This window comes from Syngnathus floridae, chromosome 8 (genome assembly GCF_059516105.1).
Source record: "Syngnathus floridae isolate MCC-2025c chromosome 8, RoL_Sflo_1.0, whole genome shotgun sequence".
In the NCBI taxonomy this organism is placed as follows: Eukaryota; Metazoa; Chordata; class Actinopteri; order Syngnathiformes; family Syngnathidae; genus Syngnathus; species Syngnathus floridae.
Window position 1 is genome coordinate 5602231 of NC_142420.1, and position 24254 is coordinate 5626484.

The 24254-nt window shown below is 41.0% G+C and overlaps 1 protein-coding gene across 3 annotated transcripts in view; it reads left to right on the forward strand.

The window, feature by feature from the left end:
* raph1a (Ras association (RalGDS/AF-6) and pleckstrin homology domains 1a) overlaps nt 1-24254 on the forward strand; it is a 31182-nt gene that overhangs the window by 1021 nt on the left and 5907 nt on the right. Inside the window, exons 2-12 of one of the 3 annotated variants that reach the window (XM_088382290.1) lie at nt 8882-8940; nt 14962-15090; nt 15171-15267; nt 15352-15485; nt 15573-15806; nt 16372-16518; nt 16856-17023; nt 18020-18094; nt 21544-21621; nt 22592-22666; nt 22812-22896. In XM_088382290.1, the coding sequence (XP_088238416.1) occupies nt 14962-15090; nt 15171-15267; nt 15352-15485; nt 15573-15806; nt 16372-16518; nt 16856-17023; nt 18020-18094; nt 21544-21621; nt 22592-22666; nt 22812-22896 (1222 nt within the window). In that variant the 5' untranslated portion in view covers nt 8882-8940. The remainder of the gene's footprint in view (nt 1-8881; nt 8941-14961; nt 15091-15170; nt 15268-15351; nt 15486-15572; nt 15807-16371; nt 16519-16855; nt 17024-18019; nt 18095-21543; nt 21622-22591; nt 22667-22811; nt 22897-24254) is intronic. The other 2 variants (XM_088382292.1, XM_088382291.1) reach the window with 2 other exon arrangements.

The following is a 24254-nucleotide window of genomic DNA, read 5'->3' on the forward strand; positions in this document are numbered from 1 at the left end:
GGCTTACACGTGAACTGTGGTGCGATTTATTATAGATGCAGACTCTCGGTGTGACGTCAACATTAGGAGTCAGCAGCAGTGATTTTGGAACTGAAGGGGTAATATAGACTGCAGAGCTGCGTCAAAGTACACCTAAATCCTCATACTCATGTATGTACGAATCTTGTCATGAAGATTCATGCCTTGTTTTTGAAGAAATTAAGGTCCATGTTGAGAAAAAGGCCTTATCGTGCAATTGATAACAAGAGGGAAAGGAATTTCCTGGATCTGCACCAAATATGTAATGGTTGCTTCCTTGGCCCATGCCCCACCCATCGTTGCAAAAAAAAAAAAATATTACGACACCCATCAAAACATAAAGCTTGCCTCGAGACATAAAATGCATGTGGTACCATGTTGTACCAACCGCCTAGCTACAAAATAAATCAAAATATAATTATGTGACAACAGATCACAGCATCGCACCCCTATTTGTTTGCACAGTTGTGAAAATTTTGGGACCAGTGACTTCTTTCTGCAAGGCAGAGCAGCAAGTATCATAATACCGGCACAAATTTTAAATTAGTGGGCGTCACAAATTAATTTGGTGATGAATTTTCTCCGCCTGTGACAACTGGATCGTTTGAAGGCAGTTAACATTATCACGATTGTTTTGTTAAAAAAAAAAAAAGAAACCAAATTCATACCTGCTAGCCGCACAAACTCACAAAACCCATAAACAAAACCAACTGAAAACCAACTGCTCATTTCTTCAGACCACATAATGTGTTGCATGACATTTCAACCTGGAATGTCAAAGTGCTCTTTCTGGTTATCATCATCTCGAAAGGAGTTGATCTGACAGGAGTGCTACAAAGTGTCTCTATCATCTAGTCGTCAATGGTGTTGTTTCAACTTAAAATTGTTGTGGTAGAGAAAGCATGTTTAGTTGAGTGTGTAATGTTGAATGAATGTCAGCAAATAACTGATATATTTGAATTCCAGACAGACAGATTTGATTTTTAGTTTCCCAAGTGAGTCATTGAAGGAAAATAACTTAAGATCGTTCCACATTATGAAGCAAATCACAATTTATATGTACGATGGAGAAAGACAAGGCTGTTTCTGCTGATTTAAAGCACAGAGCAGTTCAGTTACTTGTGAAAGGAATGAAAAATGGAAAAAAAATTGTCCTGTTGAAAATGTTTGTGGTTTACAAGGAACGTTAGAATAAGTGTATAGTTGCTCGTACTGGGCCAACTTGATCCATCGGAGGTGATGTGGAATAATTCGGCCAGACAGGAATCCCCGAGCTGTGGTAAAGTGGGGCATAACCCAGTCCCAGTAGTGTTCCAAGTTAAGTGGAGTATAAAAATCCTCGCTGCCCTACTATTTTAGTAGCAAGGCTGCTCGATGACAGTGCATGGTGCTGGGTAGCGTGAATATGTGTTAAATGACAATTAAGCAGCGAGGTCACTGGACTGCTGGGGCTTGTTGCCTGGGTCATGCAGATGCATTATCCGACTCGTTTGATTCTCTACAAAATATCTAGTTCATTTGACTGAACCACTCGGTTGACCTCCGAGGCATTTTGAAGCCCGCTTTGGGAATCAAACATCTGCTCTCCTAGTCCCATGACCGATGTGGTACTTCCTGTGGCAGCGACGCATTCACGCTGGGTTCGAGGGCTCCTCTGGTGGTCGTAATACTGACATTTTTATGTCTGTCACTCTCTTTCTCTGTTTGCGTCCACGTCTCTCCCGTGTGGAAAAGTCGTTTCTCCTCCTCTCAGGAAATTCCTCTTCATCCCAGGGGTGAGGCCGAAAGAGAGGGTGTGAAGGAAGAGCAGATATTAAATCCGGATGATAGGAAAGCTTTCCACGGCTTAATTTCGGTTTTTACTTTTGATGGATGAAGTAGGAAAGAGAACACATTTTGATCATACCTGGAAAAATGCTAAACACGTACAAAAATAGATCAGCGCAAAAGAAAAAAAGCAAATCTGGTATTTTTTGTCTTTTGATACAAATACATTGAGCACAAAAAACTAGTTATCAAGTCCTTCCCTTTGTTCTGACAGTATTTTACATATGATACCAAAAGATATGCATATGCTGCAGATTCTAACATGAGTCACATTTTCATCATGTTTTATTATTTTCCTTAGATAACGACAACTTGAACTAAACAAAGATTGTTTCTATTTTCAAAGGTATTTTTAGGAGTAAAAAATCAATCTTGAGATTCTACTGTACACTTGCAGGTGTCCCCCCCCCCGAAGTCTTTGAGTTTTAACTCCAACTGTTCTGATTCATGTTGCCATATTCAATTCTTAACTCGGAGGAAACTGTAAGAACCAAACAAACCTAACAAGAAGAATAGTTGGATTTCAAAACATAACGCAAGCTCAGATCACACAAGGGTGACGTAATAATTGTGTCATTGTTGTACACGTCAGGCCACACGTGACTCCGATAACAGCTGCATGTTTTTTCTTTGTCCTTGGACTTAAAACGTGAGCGTGTGTATGTGTGTCTGCATGCTTGCATTGTGGGTGTGTGTGTCCCGTTGCATTTTTTATGTGTGTTTATTGTTGAAACAGGATTCTGGCGGGACAATGCAATGACTTAGTCTTGTTTGTGTGTGCACATGACACACAAGTAATGGAGTATCCAGATGAGGACCTCTTCTCTGTTTATTGAACTTGGTCAACAAACCAAACAATTCAATTGATTCTTATGTTGTATGCACTTAAGTGTTTTGAAAGTAAAGTAATACAATATTCAAGTTTGTTGGGTTCCAACTTCCAGAGGTGAGGGGTGTTATCTCGTTGTTAGTCCAGAAGACATTCCACTCATCGTGTCCATCGGTGTTGGCCGTGACCTTGTGTTGAGCGTGGGCAAGAACACGCTGAGGGTTGAGTTGGCTTTTCCAAACGGAATCTAATTCCAGACAGATGGAGCAGCGTCCTGGCTGCTCTCGCCCCTTGGAAAATTGGGTCTCATTTCTGTCTTTTTTTTTTTATTCTTTTTTATTTTTCCCCTCCGTGTTTTTCCTCTCCACTCTCGCCAAGCCTCCCCCTCTTTCGCTCTCTCTCTCTCTCATTCTCACTCTTTTTGTCTGAGTTGATGTCTTTTGGCCCGTATGGAGAACCAGGAGCAGGTTGTGCAGCTGGGAATCAGGCCTCTTTCGGACTATGCTCACTGGAATCAACTAAAATCTCCCATCAATATTAAACACCCAATTGCCAATGTTTTTATGTTTTTACTCAATAGAGTTGGACCACCAAGGTTTAGGCCCCAATGGTTTTGTTAGCCTAGTTAGCGATCTAACCTACTGCTTAGAAGATGTAGATCCATCAGTCGGTAGACATGGTTTGTGCCACCAGTTTGTGTTCTCGAAAAGCTGTGGTTCTACTTAATATTGGTAAGAATAAAAAAACGGAGCACTCTACCTTTCCCATAGCCGCAGGCATAATTTAAGATATCTGAAGGATTTATTGACCAAATGCAGATACATAGTTGCGACACTAGTTGGCAGAAAATTGCATTGTTGGGTCTGAACGTCGCCTTTGTCAGCATAATTATTTGTTCTACTCTGTCAACATTAAAGCTGTCCAGCCTGATGTTCCTTCCAAAACTCAAAATGGGCCAAAAAGAACATCTGCAGGTCCTTGCGGCTCTGTAAAGAAATATTTTAATCCCAGCTTCATAGTTTGTCTTTTGAGTGTCTAAACGATATATAAAAGTCGCTGAGCCTGAACGGTGGAGCTGAGGTGTTGTTTTAGCATGTGCAGGAGTGGAAGCAGGTCTGGAACAGTGGCTGTGTTCTCTGGCCGTATACCTTTTGGGTTTCGCCACACATGCCCGTGCACGTGAAACGGCTCCAAAACAAACCCCGGTAAGCTTCTGACGCTGGAGGAGATGGAAAGTGCGTGTGGGTAGCGTGTCACGAAGAGTTGTCATCTCTTGTGTGGCTACAGCGCCACCATGTGTCAGTATGTACCAACCTACAAAATATAGCTCTGTCAGCTTTTCTATGGGTTCTTCTCAAAACTTGAAGGCTATGACTTGAGGCTTGTGCATGTACTCCCACCTCTGGTCGCGACACAGATTTATTGTATCTTTTTTAATTTTAATTTTTCTGCCGAGTACTATATGCAGCTGGCGTGGATAGACATTTCTGAGGAGTAAAAATATGTAAATAATAATCTTTGCAATAACACTTGAGTTTTAGGCGACTGTGTTTTAACATTATACTCACTTCAAAGTAAACATCTCCATAAAAATATTCATATAAGCTCTCTTTTGGCGGCTCAAGTGCCTCTCACGGCCATTAATGGCTGCTCCATTGCTCCATTGGCAGTGAAGATAAGGGCTGATCCAGTCGCTATTGTCACACTCGACAGCTCTTGTTTTGTACAAATTTCCCACAATGATCACGCCATTTCGCACTTGATCAAAGATGTGCTTTGGCATAAGCTATGCTAAGCTGAGGTAGCTGGGGAAGCAAAAAAGGGTTTTAAATGGATAATTGTCATTTAATTTCCAGGCAGACATTTGATGATTGAGTCTTGGGATTCATGCGTTATAGAATTCATCCCAAGTGATTCTGGGGGTCGAGTTCACGTTTGCTTTAAGTTCAGGTTGTTTGTCTGAAAAGCGAGGTGAGGTGAGTCTTTAGAACTTGTTGGAACTGGAGCCAGTCTAATGTTGTTTAGCTGAGTCAGTCATCTTATGCACTCTCATTAAATCATTATCTCCGTAACTTACCGTTAGTGTTTGTGTGCCAGATCCAGTAGCGATATACTTAGAGGACACAGCAAGAAAAATACAAATTCCATCTCTATTTGTTCCCATTTTTGTCTTGTGTGTTTTGGGTAGGCTTGGTCCCAGATGTAGTTTTTGGCCAACGTGGACCAGAGTGGAAATTCATTCTGTGAGATATTTAGCTTGGGTGTCACTGCAAATCCAACCCTCAAAGTACTTTCATGAACTTGGAGCTGTAAGAGTTATGGGAGCATTTTATGCGAGAAGATTTTCCAAGTGGCCTCTACCACAGTAAAAACATGTTTCATCACATTTTTAGCTTATGCAAGGTTGGGCAACCGACAGCCCACGTGCACAAGACAATAGGTCAGTATTAGCATTTCATGTTTTTAAGGCCACCTCTCAGTTATGGTTTCCTCTGGAGAGCTGTTATGATTGTAAACTCAAATGAATATATGATCGCCTTTTACGTCTAATTTTGAAATTCGCTAAAACTATTCAAATAGTGTTACATGTATTTTAAAAGATACATTGGTAACAAACACATGCTTGTAATACAAATAAATAAAAATATTCTCTAAGAAATGCTGATAAAGATTTATTATTGTGAAAAATAAAAATCTTAAAATACCTAAAAGTCAATTGTCTGGGTTGGCAACTGGTTGAAGCATATCACAGTATTCCCGTGCCCCCCCCCCCCATAGCTCCGCCATTGGCCGGGAAGTTACTTATTGAATTGTGAGGGATCGTTTTGCAAAGCATTGACGAATGAATAAATTTACATGAACATCTGCAGGCGGTGGGTTTGATTCCTGCGGCCTTCAGCTGCCTCCAGACTAAACTGTCTCCTCGCTGGCCTAAATAAGGTGCGTTTGGCTAGGGGCTGGGGGAGGGGGTGTCTACCACCTCTATGCTCAAGCTTCTCAGTTACACGCAACACTCACACACGCAAACATATACACACTCACTCAGTGTGTGCATCCCTCAGGCTGAATGGAACTCATATTTCCCACTTATGTGCTGGTCAGTGAACACCCCCACCCCAAGACAGATGACTTCTTGGATCTAGAAGGTCATCAGTTCTTTGCAGTTGCCCCATTATAGTTTTGCAGATGACGCACTTTTTCCATAACTCTGTGACTCTTTTGTGTTGAAAAGAAAGACATAGCAGATAAAACACGAGTCGTTTTTTTGTCCTCTATCCATTTAGGAAAAAACAGACAACAACCCAGTGTGCAGTTTTCTTTTATTCAACATATCAAAGTAATGTAATACTTTGGTCAGATTGGCTTTGAGGGTCAGGGCATACATAGATATTTCGCTTAGCCTATTTGAACCGACAAAATTTGTGACCTGGAAGACATCAATAATTTCTTATTGGGGAAACTGTCACCACTTATTGAGATTCCCCAAGGCATTTGCTATGTGTGAAAACATTTTGTGGTTTTATATCGCTTGCTATTCAACAGCAACACAGAAGCCATCAAGAAATAAATTTTCGGCTGTGTGACGAAAATCAAAAGCACAGATTTTAGGCTTTCCCCTTCAGCAGTACATACACTCAGCCAAATTTAGCAAAGAAGTTGTTTAGCCTTGAAAATAACACATCTAATCACATCCAGATGAAAGGGCAAACAAAAACAAAATAATTGCAAGATGTTGATAGTTGATGATACGACAACACGCAACAGACACTGTTTTCCCAAAGTTTAACTGGTTTTCTAAGAACCCTGAAAAGTTTCTGTTAAAAAATCATTTGACCATCCCAAAAAAGAGCAAATGTGCAACTATAAGCAGATTTGTGGAAGTATTAGCCAATTTTTGCAAATGCTTTCTTGTAACTGTGACTCATGTATTTTTTTAGGAAGCGTTGTGAAGAAGCCTGAAACTAGACCAATTCCAAAAGGAACCCATGTAGCACAATCAGTTATCAAGCATCATTTTTGTGTTGTATAATAGCGGTTTGTGTTGCTGACTTAGGTTTGATGTGACATACTTTCTTCCCCCTATTTGTGTACGCCCCTCCCTCCCAAAAAGAAAAAGAAAAGACAGAAAGTAGGAAAAGGTCAGAAGCAATTTTTACGACTGAGTCTGTCTGGATGACATTTTGATCAAATTAATTGTGACGCTTCAATGAAGCATTACTGATCTCCGCTGAGTCAGCGAATGACGACCTGGAAACCCATGAAAGGCTTGCAGCCCAGTCCTGAGGCTTTTGACTTTGGGCTTAGAGAATTAGTCACGTAGGAGATGCTACACCTTCCATTTCTGAGGGAATTCCATTGAAGCTCTGAAGGAAGACTGGTGACATGGAATTCGAGATGGTTGTTTTCAAAGCCTTAACGCTAGAGGCAGCTGCCTGGATTTGTCTCATCGCTGGCTTTTCTGGAAGGCAACTAGCAGGTCGCTTGTTTCAGCCAAGGCTGAATAATTTCATTGGTTGTAGAACTTAAAAAAAACAGATGTAGAAGTTATGGGAGGCCACGGCGAAGCAAAGTTTTGTAGGATCTTGACAGAGATTCTGTTTTGTCCGGAAGGAAATGTCAGATGCTTCTGTTGTCTTCATTAGTGGAACCAGATCATCCAGATGGAGCTCTGCGTGAATCTCTGGATTGAAAATACAGTCACAGGCATTTGCCTCCTTGCCCTCATCTATCCCCTTTTTGTATGTTAAAAGGATCTACCAAAAAAACAAAATCCAAATACCAAGCTGCCTTTGTGTCCTGCACACGTGGAGGTTATGTAAACCCTTAAACCGACGCAACTTTGGGGGTTAAGTGGGCCTGGATCTCAGCCAAAGAAACATCTCTAATTTGCCACTGGTGGATTTCTTAGTTTCGAGGAGCACTTTATTGGTCCCTTGAGGGAGAATCCACATATTTCACATTGGCCAAAAATAGACACATCCTTTAGAAGTGAAGGGAAATGACTGGTTGCATACGAATAAGTGCCCCCTAAGCTTTTGAAGGTTTACCTTGCTCAAAAGGCTCCTTGGAGGTGCACAGCAAGCCATGGCACCTACTGTAAGTCCTTAGAAAGCCCAGAGAGACTAAGCTCCTGCACGCCACCCTTTGAAGGTGGTCTTATATAAAAAAAAAAAAAAATCTTAAATAGTAATTGCAGACTTATATAGCACTTTAGCCACACCGTACATACGTTGCCCAAAGTAATTTTAAAAGGCCAGAAATTTGAAAACCATTTGAAAACGTCTTGAAATGTTAAAAACGTATTAATATAATTAGCAGAAAAATTGCTGCCATTATGTTCTAGGTTGTTCTAGTCATCCTTTTTTTTTTGTTTCAATTTCCAAATGACTTACCCCAAATAGAATCTCACATTATAATGTAGTCACCAGTAGAATCTGCTAACAGTTGCCATGTAAACAACACGGCAGTTCGAGTGACATCACAGAATTCATCCGAGTGCAAAGTTCTGAAAGGATAAATCGATATGCCACGCCCAGTCAAATTAAATATGACTCATGTGTGCACAGCACTAATTCTCACTAATAGTCACGTCACTCAGCTTATGCTGCCTAATCCAAACTGAGGCAAATAAAATACACTATCAATGACCCAGTAGGATAAATTGTGGTTGACTTTGCTGTCGTACTTCTGTTTATCTGACCCCTCGATCATACCACCCTTGGTCATCGTGCCCATTGGAGTTGCTACATCCGGTGACTTTTATATCAAACGTTTACTTTTGCCTGGCACGCCTTGCTTTGTTTGCACAATGACGGTATATCAAAAGGGGAGCGCAACATGGAGGCTTTAATGTTGGTTATTTTTAGGTGACTCACATCCACTCTGCTCGAAGGGAAACACATGCACACACGAACACACACTAGTGCCACCTGCTGACTTTACAGTTGCTGTGTAGACAGCTGCTCGCTGAGAGGTGTTGAGCAAAACGTATAACTTCACTTAAATGGAAAACCTAGTTGCTCCTTTTTTTTCCCTCTTACTCCCCCTTATGAATATTTATGCACTGGCCTATTAAATTCCAAAGCCAGCTGTCAGAAGAAATGCCCTTCAGCCAGCAGACTTCACAGACTGCTGCGGTGTCCTACAAAAGAAATATGATCACGCAATATTAATAATCCCCCCCCCTCCCCTTCTGTGTGTCTTCAGGGTGACGGGATTGGTCCAACCTGTGCTGTTGCAAAAGCTGGACTTGCAAGAGACAAAAGGTAACAAGTGCCCTACGTCACCCCATCACGTGCTGATGAAATTGTTATATTCAGTATTTTTAATTACTATATGAGGCACACTGTAGGAAATGTGCTATTTAAAAAAAAAAAAAGCTGCCTTGCCTCTCTCGTCTCTACCATGTGAGCGTCAGCCGGTATTAAACTCCCTTCACTTTCCCTCCGGGTACGGAATAGATTATGCAAAAACAACCGACATGAACATTGATTTAATGCAGTATGTAAAGCGGCAAGGTCTGTGGTATGAGCTCATGAAAAGAAATCATTTGACCCATCAGCTGACGGAAGCATGATGGAGACTCCAAGCTTTGTGTTCCAGAAGTGTCTGTGAATTTTTTTTTTTTTCCAACTTCCCACATTTTAAATAGCCTGTCAGATGATCGGAGCATGCTGTGCTAATTTAAAGAGAAGCACTGGTTTGTTTCTCGGGATGTTGGCAGATCAACTCCCATAAGTACTCTTGAAACATTCTATTTGCAGTTTGAAAATGTTGTGGACAAATCACTTTGGAGCTGAAAACGTAATACACGCCTCAATTTGGTGTGTTGGTGTACTCCCAATATGCTTAAAAATACACCATGTACGTACGCAGGGTGCTTGTTTGAGGTTGGAGGCTGTGCTTGCATGGTTCTTCATTTTACATGAAGAGAGTCATGCATGCATGCGGCTAAGATGTAATTCAACTCAAGCGCGCTTGAGGGGCAGCATAGCATTTTCATCACTCTATTTATTGGGTGTAGTCCATTCATTTTTTTGGCTTTATATGTTGGAACTAGCCATTGACATTTCCTTCAACCGTTCTTCCAAGTAGACCAAATCGTGTCGCTTCCACAGCCAACAAAAGGTCACAATTACAATGGAAGTCAGGAAGTACAAGGTTCCCTGTACTATATCATATTTTGGTCCTTCTTGGCCTTAAAACCGCCTAATTATAGCATTCGCAAGCATACTCTGACGCACTTTTGAGCGTTAAAATGCTGAGCAAACTCATTTGCGTCTTGAATATTACGGTTACCATGCCATCTGCATCTGTTCAAAGAGTTACTCAATGAGGTCTAATAGTACGGATGCAGGCAACAAACTAGACAAAATGTTTCAAAACTCAAATTGTCCTTGCGAAGGTCAACTTGATCACCACAACCAGCAGACTTGGCGGCTCCAGAATATTGAATGGAGGGAGTGTTTTCTTTCAGTCACTGCCAGGATTTAATCGTTATCATAGATGTAGGCGTTGGGCCTCACCTCTCATGACTGGTCGTGGTCATTAGAAATCAGTCTCTCAACAAAGTGTACAATTTCATAGCCTTTTGCATACTGCCTATTGTTGATTTTCTGCCTATGTCGCTGTTCAAATGATTTGAAAGCTGCAATTAAGGCAGAACGGCTGTGGCGATTCTCCGAAAACATAGCACCTAATTTAATTTTTATGTGGATGACACCCAAATTTATCATGCCCCTTAAACAACACAATACTTTGTAGAACAAGTAGAGTGTTGGGTAAAAAGGTATTGTTAAAATAAATCAGGGTTTGTCAACCGGTGGGCCGTGGCCCGCCAGTGGTCCATGGCGGTGTTGCAGGTGGTCCACGGAATTGGAAATGGAAAATAATTGTAACATTTTAAAAAATGAAGTGGATTTATTATTTAGACTTGATTTATTTTCCAACTAAGAGTGTGAATCATTTACCCATGCATATCATGTCAAATGTAGCTAAGATTCCCAAAAGAGACATAGAGATGAAAATAAATAGCCTGTGTAGGTCTATAAAATAATATTTTGCTAAAGCAGTGGTCCCTGAGTTGCTTCTTGGATAAACCCAATTGAAAACCCCTGAAATAAATAAAAATATTACAGTTGGTGACCTCGGTGCTCTGACGCAATACTTTAAACCCAAAGTTAGCGAGACTGGAAGGCTGATTTAAAACTCGATGCCGAGATCACCTCGGCATCATCAATCATTTTCCGTCTTTTCCAAATGAACAAATTGGAAAGCAATCGTGCTGAACCCTCCCAGATATTTTGAAATAACAATAGCGTGTCGTGCGTGACATGCTGTCTTTTGCGTTTATCCAATTGTGCATGGAATGCATGAGAAAAATTCAAGAGGATGCATGGTGGAATACGTTGTGGGTCGCCCACCGACATGCATATTTAATTACTGTATGTGGTTTCTGCCAACTGTATTTAACGACGCTAACAAAGGCCACACAAGGAGAAAGCATTGTGGAGTCAACACTTTGTTGGCCGGCCCATTTTTTTAATGGCCTCACTGTCGCCTTTTTGTTTCTGCCGCAGCCAAAATAGAAGGCCAAAATTGGCACATGTTTCATGTTACACAGCAGCTCAGCTCCCCTGGGAGCAGCTGAGATCAGTCTCACAAACACAATAGGGGGCAGTTTGGGCAACAAACACGGCACAAGTACAAACCTCCACGCTAGCGTCTTGTTAAGTGCACCAGCGTGTGTGATTGAGCAAGGACTTGCTGAGCAATCAGAATGCTAATGAGAGCAAAATGCTCCATGCATTGATTTTTGGCTAGAGGAGTATGCGGAAGTGACGGATCAGCTCGCCTCTCCTTGCCTCCCTCTGGATTTATCACCCCTCCTCGAATTGAGTAAGAAGCAGGGCGAGGGAGGAAGAGGAAATGATGTCATCCTCCCATGTTCAGTCTCAAGGGGAGTGATATCATTGTTGGTGGATCCACATGCTTTTACTTCCTCTGCTGCAGCGCTTCCTTGGTTTTCTCTGATCCAGATCCGTTAAAATCACAGCACCATTATCATTCGGCCTTTCGGGATCAGACCAGCCTGTGTGCAGTGTAGTGTCTATTTACCCCATCCTTCACACTGCAAAGATGCTTAAATGGATGTTAAAAGTTTCAAAAGAACCTTTGACATTTCAGCGTAAAACCATGACCACCCCAAATATATGCATGTATATTCGGTTTTTATTACCAATTATTGTTATCTTATGATTATTACTAATTGAAGAGGGTGACAGGAAGGAGTAAGAGTAGATACGTTTTACTTCCTTTTCAAATATGTATCTGATTTTGTTTTTCTGTTTTAATGTTTGTTTTTTGAAAGTCCCCTCTTAAATGTATTTACAAAGATAATCACGTCTCAGTGTGACATGTACTGTGGTATCGGAGCCAGTCGGATTACGTATCAGAGCTGGCATTCTTTGCGTCAGTCTCCCGTGTGAAAGGTAACTACAAGCAATGGCAGCAAGCCTTTTGGCACTTTCCGAGGTGGTAGCAGAGCATTTACGGTCAGTGTAACCAACAAGTATTTTATATATCTGATGCCATGTGGCTATGTGAAAGCTGACACCGTTGTGAAAATAATCTCCAAAGAATCCCCCATTTCTTTTGAAAGATCATTTTGTTTTTTTGTGTTATGGATTTGATGCAGACATTTTGGACAGTCTAAAAAAGCCATTGCATCAGATGTTTATTGACAGCGTTTTAAATTTGTAAGCCTTTAATATACAAAAATAATTACTCTTATTGATGAAAATATAATTCTCTTGATTATTCTCGATATAATTTGTCTCATGGCCCCTCTCCAGAAATCCAACCGGCTAACCTAAAAATATGACACGCCTGATATAGAGCGGTGGGAACAGATCACGGCGAGAACTTTAAAAGCCTTTTGGGTTTAGTTGTGGCACCGTCTGGCCGGGTCGGGCTGCTGTCGCCTGGACCAGATGCACGCGTCTACAGATGTTTGAGTCCCGCCTTCTATCTGGCCTAAAAATATATCCTGTAACATTGTATGAGCATTTGTCAGTTTCCTTATGCTACTTAACAGCTGCTGTCAAAGTCCGTATTTAACTCTGTGTGAAATGTCAAAGATCACAGCTTGGAGGTGAGAGACACTTCCTGCCTGTTACAGTGTGAAGTGTTGAAAGTGTGCCAGGTTCAGGACTTTTTAACCCCTCGTGTCCTTAAAAAAATCCTGGCTAGTTTGTTTTAGACTTCTTTTTTCCCCCCGCTTCTAAAGTATTTATACTGCCATTGTCGTATCATCCGTCAGCCTTTCTTTGTTGTTTTGTTTTCAACACGTCATGGCTCGGGAGAAAGAACATCGACATGGCAGTTTTCCCACCTTTGGCGGTAGTATCGGAGCAGTCAGTAAATAATCTGAAAACGTAACTATTAAAACATTATGAAAGACGTTTAGTGGAACTGTGCTGGATAAGTAAAAAAAAAAAAAAAAAGGGATTATGGAAAGAACGGAGGGAGGATGATTGCATGGTTTCAGTTTGTCAGACAGAAGCAGTGTGGCTTCTGTAGCAAAGTAATTACTGTTTACTTTGGGCAAGTGTGCGTGCACACACACACACACACACACACACTCGTATAGGACGACTTGCTGTCTCAGCTCTGTTTGACAGAAAATGTAGTTGTGTTTTTGTCTTGCTCTCGAGTCAAGAATGTGCAGCTAAACACTGCTTAGCTATCTGACGTCCTCTGTTTTGTCTCCTTCAGGTTTGATTTGTTGTACTGTATATACATTTTAATATGAGTTAATTTAAGCAACAGACGAGGAGTGAGCCCCCGACTGGGCCGTCTCGCATGTAGCTATGATGTCATGATAACTTGCACCAAACAGAAATGTGCAAGAGTGGTTTATTGCAAGTCTTAAATTGTAAACTGCCAGACTCTTAAACAACTTGTTTTTTCCCCCACTGTGCTAAAATAAGAGTGTGAGATGAAAAGAGCAGTATGACATTGCAACTTTAAATCATCAATAAGCAAACTCCATCTTTACTTGTTTTGTAGTTACTCCCAATTTTGATGACCCCCGAATTTGCCGTGGATGATCGATCATCAGTGTGCCTCAATAAATTATCCAATTTAACTTAATCTGCTTTTTTTTACATATATAATTTATATAGATAATTTTATTTTAGTGAAGTCTAGTGACAGAACATTGTTTTTGTTAATATTTAATATTGACCCAAATGAAAATCCAGGTGAGAGGTTGCGATCGTCTTTGCATTTGGACAGTGTCAGCTTTTCCTTTGCCTTGAATGGGCGTCGTTGTGCAAACGGTAAATTGTCGTACAAGACTGCAGCTGGGAGAGTTCCTGTCGTCGCACGCGCTCGCACAGAGCGGCCCTGTGCTCAGGCCTCGAAAATGACAGAGCAGCCAATCCACAAGGATCTAATTGTAGCACCGCACTCCTCGCCCCTGCGTGCGTGTTCTTCAATGTATTTGTTTGTGGCTCAAGTGCGATCCTGCTCTCTAATCTCATGTGTACGTTGGCTCCATGCGTCCCCCTGCAGAAAGGGGCGACGACAAAGCAGTAGCCCAGAAATAGCTTTTTGTGCTGGGGTCAGTGACTGTTTGGGTCGAGGTCAGGTGGAGACAGTGGAAACATTTAGTGAGAGAGATCATGCATAGGCTTAAATTACTTCTTAAATTACTGCTTTTCATCAATACGATAAATGTTAATCGTATACATATCCATTAATTAAGATACTACGACAGAAATATAGGAGAGAAGATGAAAACAAAGTGTGAATAGTACATAATTACAACCACTAGATAGCGCCATTGGCTATTTCTCCGTCTACTGGTTTTGCTCCTGTCGCTCACTAAATCTTTTTTTGTTATTGTTCCCAGAAGTTTTCATCAGTATGATTTGTGATTTTATTTTTTTCCATTGAATTTTTTTTTTTTTTTTTAGATATGTTAGAGTAGAATGTTCTGTTCTGATCTCTTTGTTCTGGTTAGAACCCAAGCTGCAGCGTTATGAAAATAGTTGTCAACTCTGGAGCCTGCAAAGTGTATGCTGGTCATTGCTAATGCCAAAACAATTTTAATCAAGTTTTGTTTAAATCACCTATCGCATAAAATTATTCTGTCAAGTGTTATTGTCATGTATTTGATTGCCTTGAAGTCAAGTAGATGTTCTTTAATTGCAAGGCAAAATGGTCATTGTCTACTTTTGAAGTTCACAGATAACGCATGTTTCTCTTTGCTTATATCCCAGATGGACCAGCTGTCCGACGAGGAAGTGGAGGTCAGAGAAGGGGAGGAAGAGGAAGATAGCGATAAGGAGGATCAGGATCTGGATAAGATGTTTGGAGCCTGGCTGGGAGAACTGGACAAACTCACGCAGGTACACGTGCTGAACTAAACAGGCCTCTTCAACTTTATATTTTCTTTGACGCTCATTTCTTGGCATTTTTGAACCACCAGAGCTTGGATGATGGCCGTCCTCAGCGTAAGGCACCTCTTAGGCAGGAGACGAACATGGCCAACTTCTCCTACAGATTCTCCATCTACAACATCAACGGTCAGACAGCCACACATGAATGAAGACGCTCATTTGAGTCCTTTGTGAGATATCTAACCCAGGTGCTATTCTATGTGGTTGCAGAGGCCTTGAATCAGGGAGAAAATGTCGACCTGGAGGCTCTCATGGCAGACCTCAGCTCCATCGAACAAGAGCTCACCACGGTCAACCCCAAACAGAACAGCAACATGGCACGTCTAGGACTCACTGATACCAAGGTTGCTAATATTTTGAACCGAGCTAAATTCTAAATAAATCCTGTATCCTCACAACAGCAGAATTGTTCAACTTTTTTATTTGTCCAGGTCCGTCAGAAGCCCCCGGCAGGCCGCAGTAGCAGGCAGCAATCGGGGGGAAGCGGCGACGGTGGTGGAAGTAACAACGTCAGTGGCGGCGGTGGCAGCAGTGGAGCGAGCAGTAGCAGCAGCAGCACCAGGGCCTCCCCTGCCGGCACTATCAGGGTTGCCCCTGAGCAACAAACGAGGCCGGCCCTGGCGTCTAACTTTAGCCTGGATGATATAACTGCCCAGCTTGAGAAGGTATGTTGATGGTGCAAGATCTACTGTGATTAGATTGTTGCTGATGAAGCAACATCATTAACCAAGAATGTTTTGAACGTGCTGTTCACTTTTCCATTTTAATTTAAGAATCACATCTTATCTAGCATGTGCAGCTTGAAATGCCAAACCCAGTCGAGTCTATTTGTGTTGGACAGGAATGTAAATGTGCCATAAAAAATCCTGTAAACAATTCATGATCACAAGGTGGCTCAATGTTTAGCTTAAGTGGGACAGCAGTCAGAAGACCTTGTATACTGCATTCCGTGCAGCTCTGCTGCTCAGTACTAGTTTTCCTCTTTCATGCACGGAACACTTCAGCGCTCTTCAAGAGCCCGCCTTTCCATGTCTGCATCTAAACAGGGTTTTAAAGATGGCTACCACTCAGAAAGACGAAAATATTTATCATCGGTGTTAGTCACAAGGCCAAACTCATTAAGCAGATTAATTTATTTGTCCACTTGATTCTAAAATCCAGTAAGTCATGCTGACTGAGATGCCTCTGGAGACACATCAAGATTGTTTATCATCTCTGCTTTCCCATCAGGCATCAATGAGCATGGATGAAGCTGCTCGTCAAAGCTCTTCCCATTCGCTTGGGTCGACTTCCACGTCGGCGTCGGTGCGGCGCCCAGCATCCGGTCAGCGGCAGCATCGGCGCACGGGATCGGTCGGCACAGTCAGTGAGCATGAGGTAAACTTGAATTTGATGCTAATGATTCAGTCCTGCTTTACTGTGCTGTACTGTTTAAAATGATATATTAATGCTCGAGCGGTTCATACAAAATATAGTTATCATATTTCCTGTCGCTTAATCATCAATTTTTTTTATGGCGGTAATGTCTTTTTCTTTGGAGAAAGTTAAAAGTTATGAGAGGCTCAATTATTTTATATATCCATAAAGAGTTTCGTTCCTCAATTACAGATGGCGGATTAAAAAAAAAGATCTAGTTCCACACAATGATCAGAATTCTCAACAATCAATTAATGGATTATTTCCCTAGTAATAATCCAGAGTAAATCTCTTGTAGGTGCGATCTGTCATCCACTCTTCACGGTCCTCCATCACATCAGCCTCAGGAACATCTGTCAACTCGGCCTCCTCGATGGATTCCCTGGACAGCGTTCCCCATGCCAGCAACTCTGACGGCCATCCTTCAGCCATACATCCGCCCAACGGCACTAGCCACAGCACGGAGGTAAACAGCCGCTTTACCAAGCAAGTTGACACTTAAGCAACTGAGCCTGAGATTATATTTGACATATCGGCTAAAATCATACACACAGTTTAAGACCCAATATCCAGGAAGCGCAAGGATTGAAATCAATCTGGATTCAAATTAATATTTTAATGAGACAACCTGCTTCCTGAGATATTGGGGTTGTCCAGTAGATAATAGACAAATATACAGTAACAATATCATACATCACCATCATTGATGTTTATACAATTTATCTTTCTGAATAAAACACTCATGGTTCATGACTGTGCATGAATTGTACACAGACGTTTAAAGTTTAATCCCTGTGTGTAACGTAACCTTGAGGCAGAAAACACACACACGCGCGTAATCGTGTGTGCATTTGTATGACCTAAATATTAGTAGACTATGCTAATGCTCTCAATAAAATGATTTCTAGAGATGAAGCACACAAGATTTAGAAAGATAAAGCAGATCAAATATAGAAAATGTGTCGTTGTAATATACGATACATTTACATTTATTATTATTAATATTACTTTTAGTTTTAGACCTCTCTTTGTCATAAGTGGGGCTGCAACTAATGATTATTGTGAAATATTTTTTTTTCATCCTTCTCTTTCAAAAACCTGACATTGTAAATTGATAGTGCAGTACGTAAATGCACAAATATAAATTATGAAAATGTATTTACTTACTTAGGTCCCTAATGTCAGAAAACACACAAAAATTGCTGCATATTGTTTTCCTACATAAACCAATTTATGTTTACTGTTGAAGCTGAAATTGATTATGCTGGTCAACAAATTTTTAAAATGTTTAATGTGGTTTCCGGCAGCCTGTTATCATAATAGTTGTATTTGTAGTGTTTTTTTCACCCACAGGTTTCCTTGCTTTTGTCGTTGTCTGCCGCTTCACCCCACAGCTTCCTGCTAAAGCCAGATACAACATTCATTCACCGGGATTCTGTCTTGTCTCTCTCTCTTTTTCAAGCACTCCTATCTGGACAGGGAAACTTCTCAGATTTTGAGAAACATAGCAGGGAAACCTTCACACCTGCTGACCAAGGTGACCCCCACTTTCCACATTCCTCACTGCATGTTCACCCTTTCCTTATCTTGTCTATCCTGGCCTTTTCTTTCCATTATTTTTTTTTTCGCCTGCACTTTCAGTTTTAATTTTACTACCAGTCAGTGCCAGTTTGCATCTTTCAATCTCAAATATTTTGCGCAATGCACAATTTTTTTTTTTTTTAACTTTAGAGCTTCCACTGTATTGAACTTTTCTGCAAGATCTCAAAGATGAGATCATGGATTCTGATCATGGCATCGGTTTAAAGTGTCCATTCAGCTCACAGTATCTTTTTTTTCTTAACCTTAAGTTATCAGCAACTAATAATAATAATACCTTAAAAAGTTAAGGAAGCACTACAGTAAAATGTAAAAGTGTTTTTCATCATCGATGAGGCCAGGTAAGTGAATGTCACCGATTCTGTGTCTGCCATCCTCTTCAAGTCTTGCAGCATCCTAATCTGAGAAAGTTTGCTTAAAACAAAATAACCTGAAGATTTTAAACTCACCTTGAGAAAGACATCTTGAGGTTTTGAAAAACACACTCCAGCCTCCAGGTGTGACCTTAGTTTAAAAAGGACACAACCCTTGAGGATCTTGTCGGGTCACAACATTAACACTTTTAAACAAATCAACGAAATGGTCGGCCCACCAATGCCGAACTTTTATTTGAAGTTAACCCTGCAGTTGACATTACAAAAGGAAAAGTCAGTATAGAAAAGAAAGAATTGTTTTGGTGGAGTTTGTGAGGGAAAAACATGAGCTTGAGTGAGCTGCGAAGCAGTAATGTTTATTTGGGAGTCAGCCAGTTGAAGTCATGGAGCTCAGTTGATCAACAACAGTGAGCTTGCAAACACAGATCAATACTGTTCAAAAGAACAAGCTGCCAATTGTTTTTATTCAAAGCAGATCGAGTTGTTGTGATCCAGGGGACCTCATTTGCTCCCGTTAGCTGTCCTGTCATAGTGTCATCGGTTATATCTTTTCTCTTGATAAAATAGATATAACTCTGGCATCGTTTAGACACTCGTCTGGTCTCGAGCTAAGCTGCATGCATCTTAATGGTGAAGGTTAAGGGGTTGTTTTTTTTCATCTTTGTGTGTGTGTTGGCCGAGTGCATGGAGGCTCAGATAATCCTCTTTCCAGTCGAGGGAAGTGGTTGTGAGGACCATCATAGGGAAAACACGTGCATGCACACAGCAGTTGGCTGGCATCAGGCGGCGCCTTTGAGACTTGGCTGTCAAGTCCTCCTCCATGGTATATCCTCAACTTATCTCCATCTTGTGGTTTACTTCACATAATCACTTTGGCCTTGCTTATCCAAGTAAGCTATGAACTTCCCCAGCATTGAGGAACCCTGATTTATTTATTAAGAGACTATGTAATTCTGGCACCAGACTAGTGGCTTCAAATTAAGTGAATGTCGTCAGAATAATGTTTGACTTTTTAGAATATTTACCATAGATCAGCTGCAACTGATTTTAGTGATCCAAAATAACCTGCTTTAGTGTTTCTCCCCCTGACAAGAAGTTTATGAATCAGTGTTGGCTTGTACTTTTATACTTTGAGTGCTGGGCCGACTAAGAACTGTTTTATCCATGCAGTGCCGATTAAAGTGTTATCTGCACTCATTTGCATGTTGTATCTGATATAGTACCGTTTCTGTGTCAGTATTACTTCAGAATTACCGACGCACACACAAATGCTGGTCCACTAGTGATGCAGCTCTGCAAATTGCGCCTCAAAAGCACCACTGGATCTTGTGACTTAAGCGCAGTAAAGTGTGTGTAATTTAAGTGACTTACTAATATAGGTCAAGTGCATATCCAAAGAAAAAGATGTGCATGGCATGCTCGCAGTAAAAAAGAACAATTGTTCAATTAAATGGATTTTTTATTTGTTATTATTTGGCTTTGAGCATAATAGTAGGCCTGCTACAATCGGAAGAATGGACTTTAATCGAAATGAAAAAACATTACGCTAACAGTACAGTAATCCCTCGTTTATCGCGGATAATTGGTTCCAAAAACCACCCGAGATAAGTGAAATCCGCGAAGTACGGTCACAAACAGGAAATACTGGGCAGGCTAACGGGTTAGTGGAAAGATGTTTATTTGCGATCGTGTTAACACGCAAAAAGACTTCTAAAGGAATGTAAACGAACATTTGGAGCAATACTACATTGTCCTCAAGGTTAGACACGTTTCCTCAATTTAGGAGTTTTATTATGACTTTTAATTTTTTTTAATTTGAAAAATCCGCGATGTAGTGAAGCCGCGATAAACGAAACGGGAAGTAGCGAGGGATCACTGTATATACTTGCAGCCTATTTGAATTTAAAATACCCTGCAGTTGGGTATTTGAAACATCCCAAAAGGTTTCTTTATCGCATCCGCATTAGAATTATTCCGTTAGAGTTAGCAGGGATGTCACAGATAAAATTCCTAGTCATTGTTTTGCGTAAAAAGCCAGGGGTTATTTATCCACCCTTGCAACTCGGATCTTCCCAAGTTACAAGGAGCGTTCGACTGCCCTTATTTCAAACCGTTTAACAAGACATTCCCTCGATGTGAAGTACAACTATTAAAATGAAAGTGACGCAAAAATATTCCAGATTTTTAGCGCATCCCATAAACTTTGCAAGCGTGGAAGGCAGTGTGGCCGTTGCCCCTCCTCCTCCTCCACCGACCTTCATCCCTGCACACGTTGCCCCTTCTCCTTAGTCCGGAAGAGAAGTGCAACGGGAGGAGGTGGTTTGTTTCCCCCCCCGAGCCGGATCCCTACCCAGCCGTCGTTCGATCTCCTCTCACGCTTTTATTAGTTTGCCCGCGAGGCGCATTTAGTTGACAGCTCGCCTACAACCTGATCGAGGGTACGTGTTTTGATTTAGTTGTCCCTTTCACTTGTTGTCATCCTCTGTTTCATACCAAGCGGCTTTATGAGTCGACCGTTTATTTTTTTAACTTCCGTGAATCAAAGTGACGTTATTGGGTTTTTATTCGTATATGAGCGCTGATATCGTCATTTGGTAACTGCTTTTGCATCTTTGAGTCCTTGACCAGGAGGACTCTGCCGCGCCTCGCATAATCGCCAATAGTGCCTTTATGAGATTGAGGATGATGATGATGCCATGTCAATTTTTATCTCACGGAGCTATTGTGACTTGTCCTTGGCGTTTGTGTTTGAAAAAATTGTGTGACGCGAGTGGATATGTTGTGACCTCTTTGAAGTACACTGGAAAAACTGGCGTGCACAATTCTGGAAGTGTGTTTTTCAATCCTCCAGCATGATTGGATACTAACAGACACAGAATCGTTGAGCGAAAACTGACAAAAGCCATGAATTCCTGCTGGAAGAGTAAGGTAAAGTTCAGCTAATTGTAGATATTTAGGTGTGCAATAAAGTCATTTGTTTACAGCAACTGACCGTGTGTGTGTGTGCATGCAGGAGGAGCAAGCTGCCAAGCTGAAGGCGGATAACATCAGAGTCGCCCTGGAGAAGATAAAAGAGGCTCAAGTGAAAAAGGTGAGGTCCTTTGCACTTACTGTTCACAACATTATTTACACCATGCAATGCAATGAATTTCTATACTAATATTCTGCCTTTAAGAACAATACAGTATTCTCTTCCACTATCAGTAACAATGGAGAAAGTTTTGCCTGCATGTTGAAGCCTTTAAGTTTTTTCAATGTTGAACATATTCACAAAATTTAAGCAGTTTTGTTCTTTTATTTAAATTCTTTTCGGTCCCATTGGTCTTGCTGATGGAAAAAAAAAAACCAAAAAAAAAAAAGCCCAGCCACCAATAGTTAACATGTTTGAATAATTGACACCTACTCTTAAGTTATTTTGTCTAAAATGTTGTAGAGCATCACATTTGTCGCAAATGCAATTCTCAACTCACTTCGACATCGTTGATAACGAGATGAAATTGAGTTGTACTACTTGTATTTACTTAAATAATTTACAACTACCAGTTGGGCCACCGTTTTGCATGCCTGTGTGAATGTGCACGTGTATGTATGTGTGCGTGTGTGTTTGTTTCTGGCACGTGTCCAGCCCACCAGGCTATGTGGGTCAGGTCAGTGATACTCCACAATGAAAAAGACCTGGTTGATAACAGCTGGGGTCATGTGGACACACACACACACACACACACACACACACACACACACATGCAACACTCAGCATAATGACCATTGCGATTGAAATCCCAATCCCAAAGAGAGAGGAAGAGCGAGGCTGGATTAACTGCCTGGATTTGCTATACACACACACACATACACACTCACACACAAAATCACAGAATGAACTATTGCTACCCTCTATGTGTTAAATTGCACGGACAGTGTGTTGTTCCTGCTTAGAAACATCAGCAAACAATTTTCTCCCGTTGGTATTGTGTTAAAATGCATTCACATTTGATAGTTAGCAAATCACATTTCTTTTCTAAAGAAATCATAACAGTATTGATGGTTGATGTTCATCTTCACAGTTGGTGATTCGTGTTCATTTGTCAGACGAGAGCTCAAAGACCATGATGGTGGACGAGAGGCAAACAGTCAGACAGGTACAATATCGGCATTATGTGAATATTTTGTCCTCTTCTACAATAGTAAATGATGTAGTTTTTGGGGTTTATTGGTTTATTTTTATCCTGGAATTGTGATATTTGTAATATGATCATAATGAGTGGTGATTGTCCTGTGCTTCAGGTGCTGGACAGTTTACTGGAGAAGTCCCACTGTGGTTACAGTCCAGACTGGTCGTTGGTGGAAACCATTAATGAACTGCAAATGGGTAATAATGCACACCCAGGCCACTATTTCCAACGAAACAAATCACATCAGTTTCATTTAGATGTTAAAGTTTTACAGATGCCAACACAATATTTAGGCCTCACACCAGGTGGCTTGTTACTGCGTTTTGTCTGTTGTTTTGCCTTTAATGGCTTGAATCTTTGTCGCAAGCCATTAAAGGCAAAAAAATGTTGGTTTATTTCTTCGTTAGGGCCGTTGTGATTGGTAGCCTTTTCTAGGAGCCTATTAAGTTGCGCCCATGTCATCAGTATGTCTGAATCCCCCCCGATCAATAAAGTATCTCTCTCTCTCTCCAGCTCTATCTATCCATCTATTCTCACAATTTTAACATGACATCATTGTCTCAAAGATTTAACGTGATTGAAAAGACAGCAAACAATCGTCTGTTAGCATATATTTATATTTTTTACATCATTTTGTGCTACATGCACAGCATCATAAACAATTGACGGAGGCCTAGTGGAGTCGCATTCGCTATTCATTTTTGTCTTGTTAAATACAGAGAAGCGTTGTCACTGTTACAGTAGCAAGTTGTCCCAGTGTGCTTTAACGCAGCATCACCGAGTAGTACAAAGACGGCACGCACTCAGATATGCACCAACAAAGATGAGTACACACACACTCCTCGAGGGGTAGATGGGGGAGATGTGTGTTTTCCGGGCACACATATACGGACTGTACTATCAGCCTCGACTCCACTAACAGACTTTGACACACACACGAGCGTGCACGCACACGCATCCTTATGTAGGTCCTGTGTGGTGATGCATGTGATGTAACCCACATCTTGAGGGCTCTACCAGCCATTCAGCGCTGTTGTATTGAGAAGAAGAGGGGATTAGGTAAAAATTCACTTTTGTAGAAGATACCAACGTGAAAGGTGGCTTGAGCATGAAGGCTGAGTGCAGGTTAACTGGTGATTTTTAATGAATGAAATTAGCGAGTGATGAAGAGGGATATTCCTTCACATGCACTGTATAGATGCAAACAGAAACCCCGCTGTGTGTCCTTTGGCGAGAGAGCCATTCACTTCCTATTAATTGACCTCTCCATACTTCCTCTACAGGAAATGAAGCTGTGTAATTATTTTGATACCACATTTCCAAGCATAGAAATGTATGTTGTTTTTGTGTCAGCAGAGGAAAACTAATTGAACTTGCACAAAATACTAAAAAACACCAATTCACATTTGTGGAACAACCAATAATGAGTTGAGCGTTTAAATTGGATTTTTTTCTCTACTGTTTGAAAAGTGGTTTTAATAAAATTAGGATATTCTCATAATGATGTTTGTTGCGATTAATTCCTTACGTTTGATTGATGCGTTTTGAACGTAGA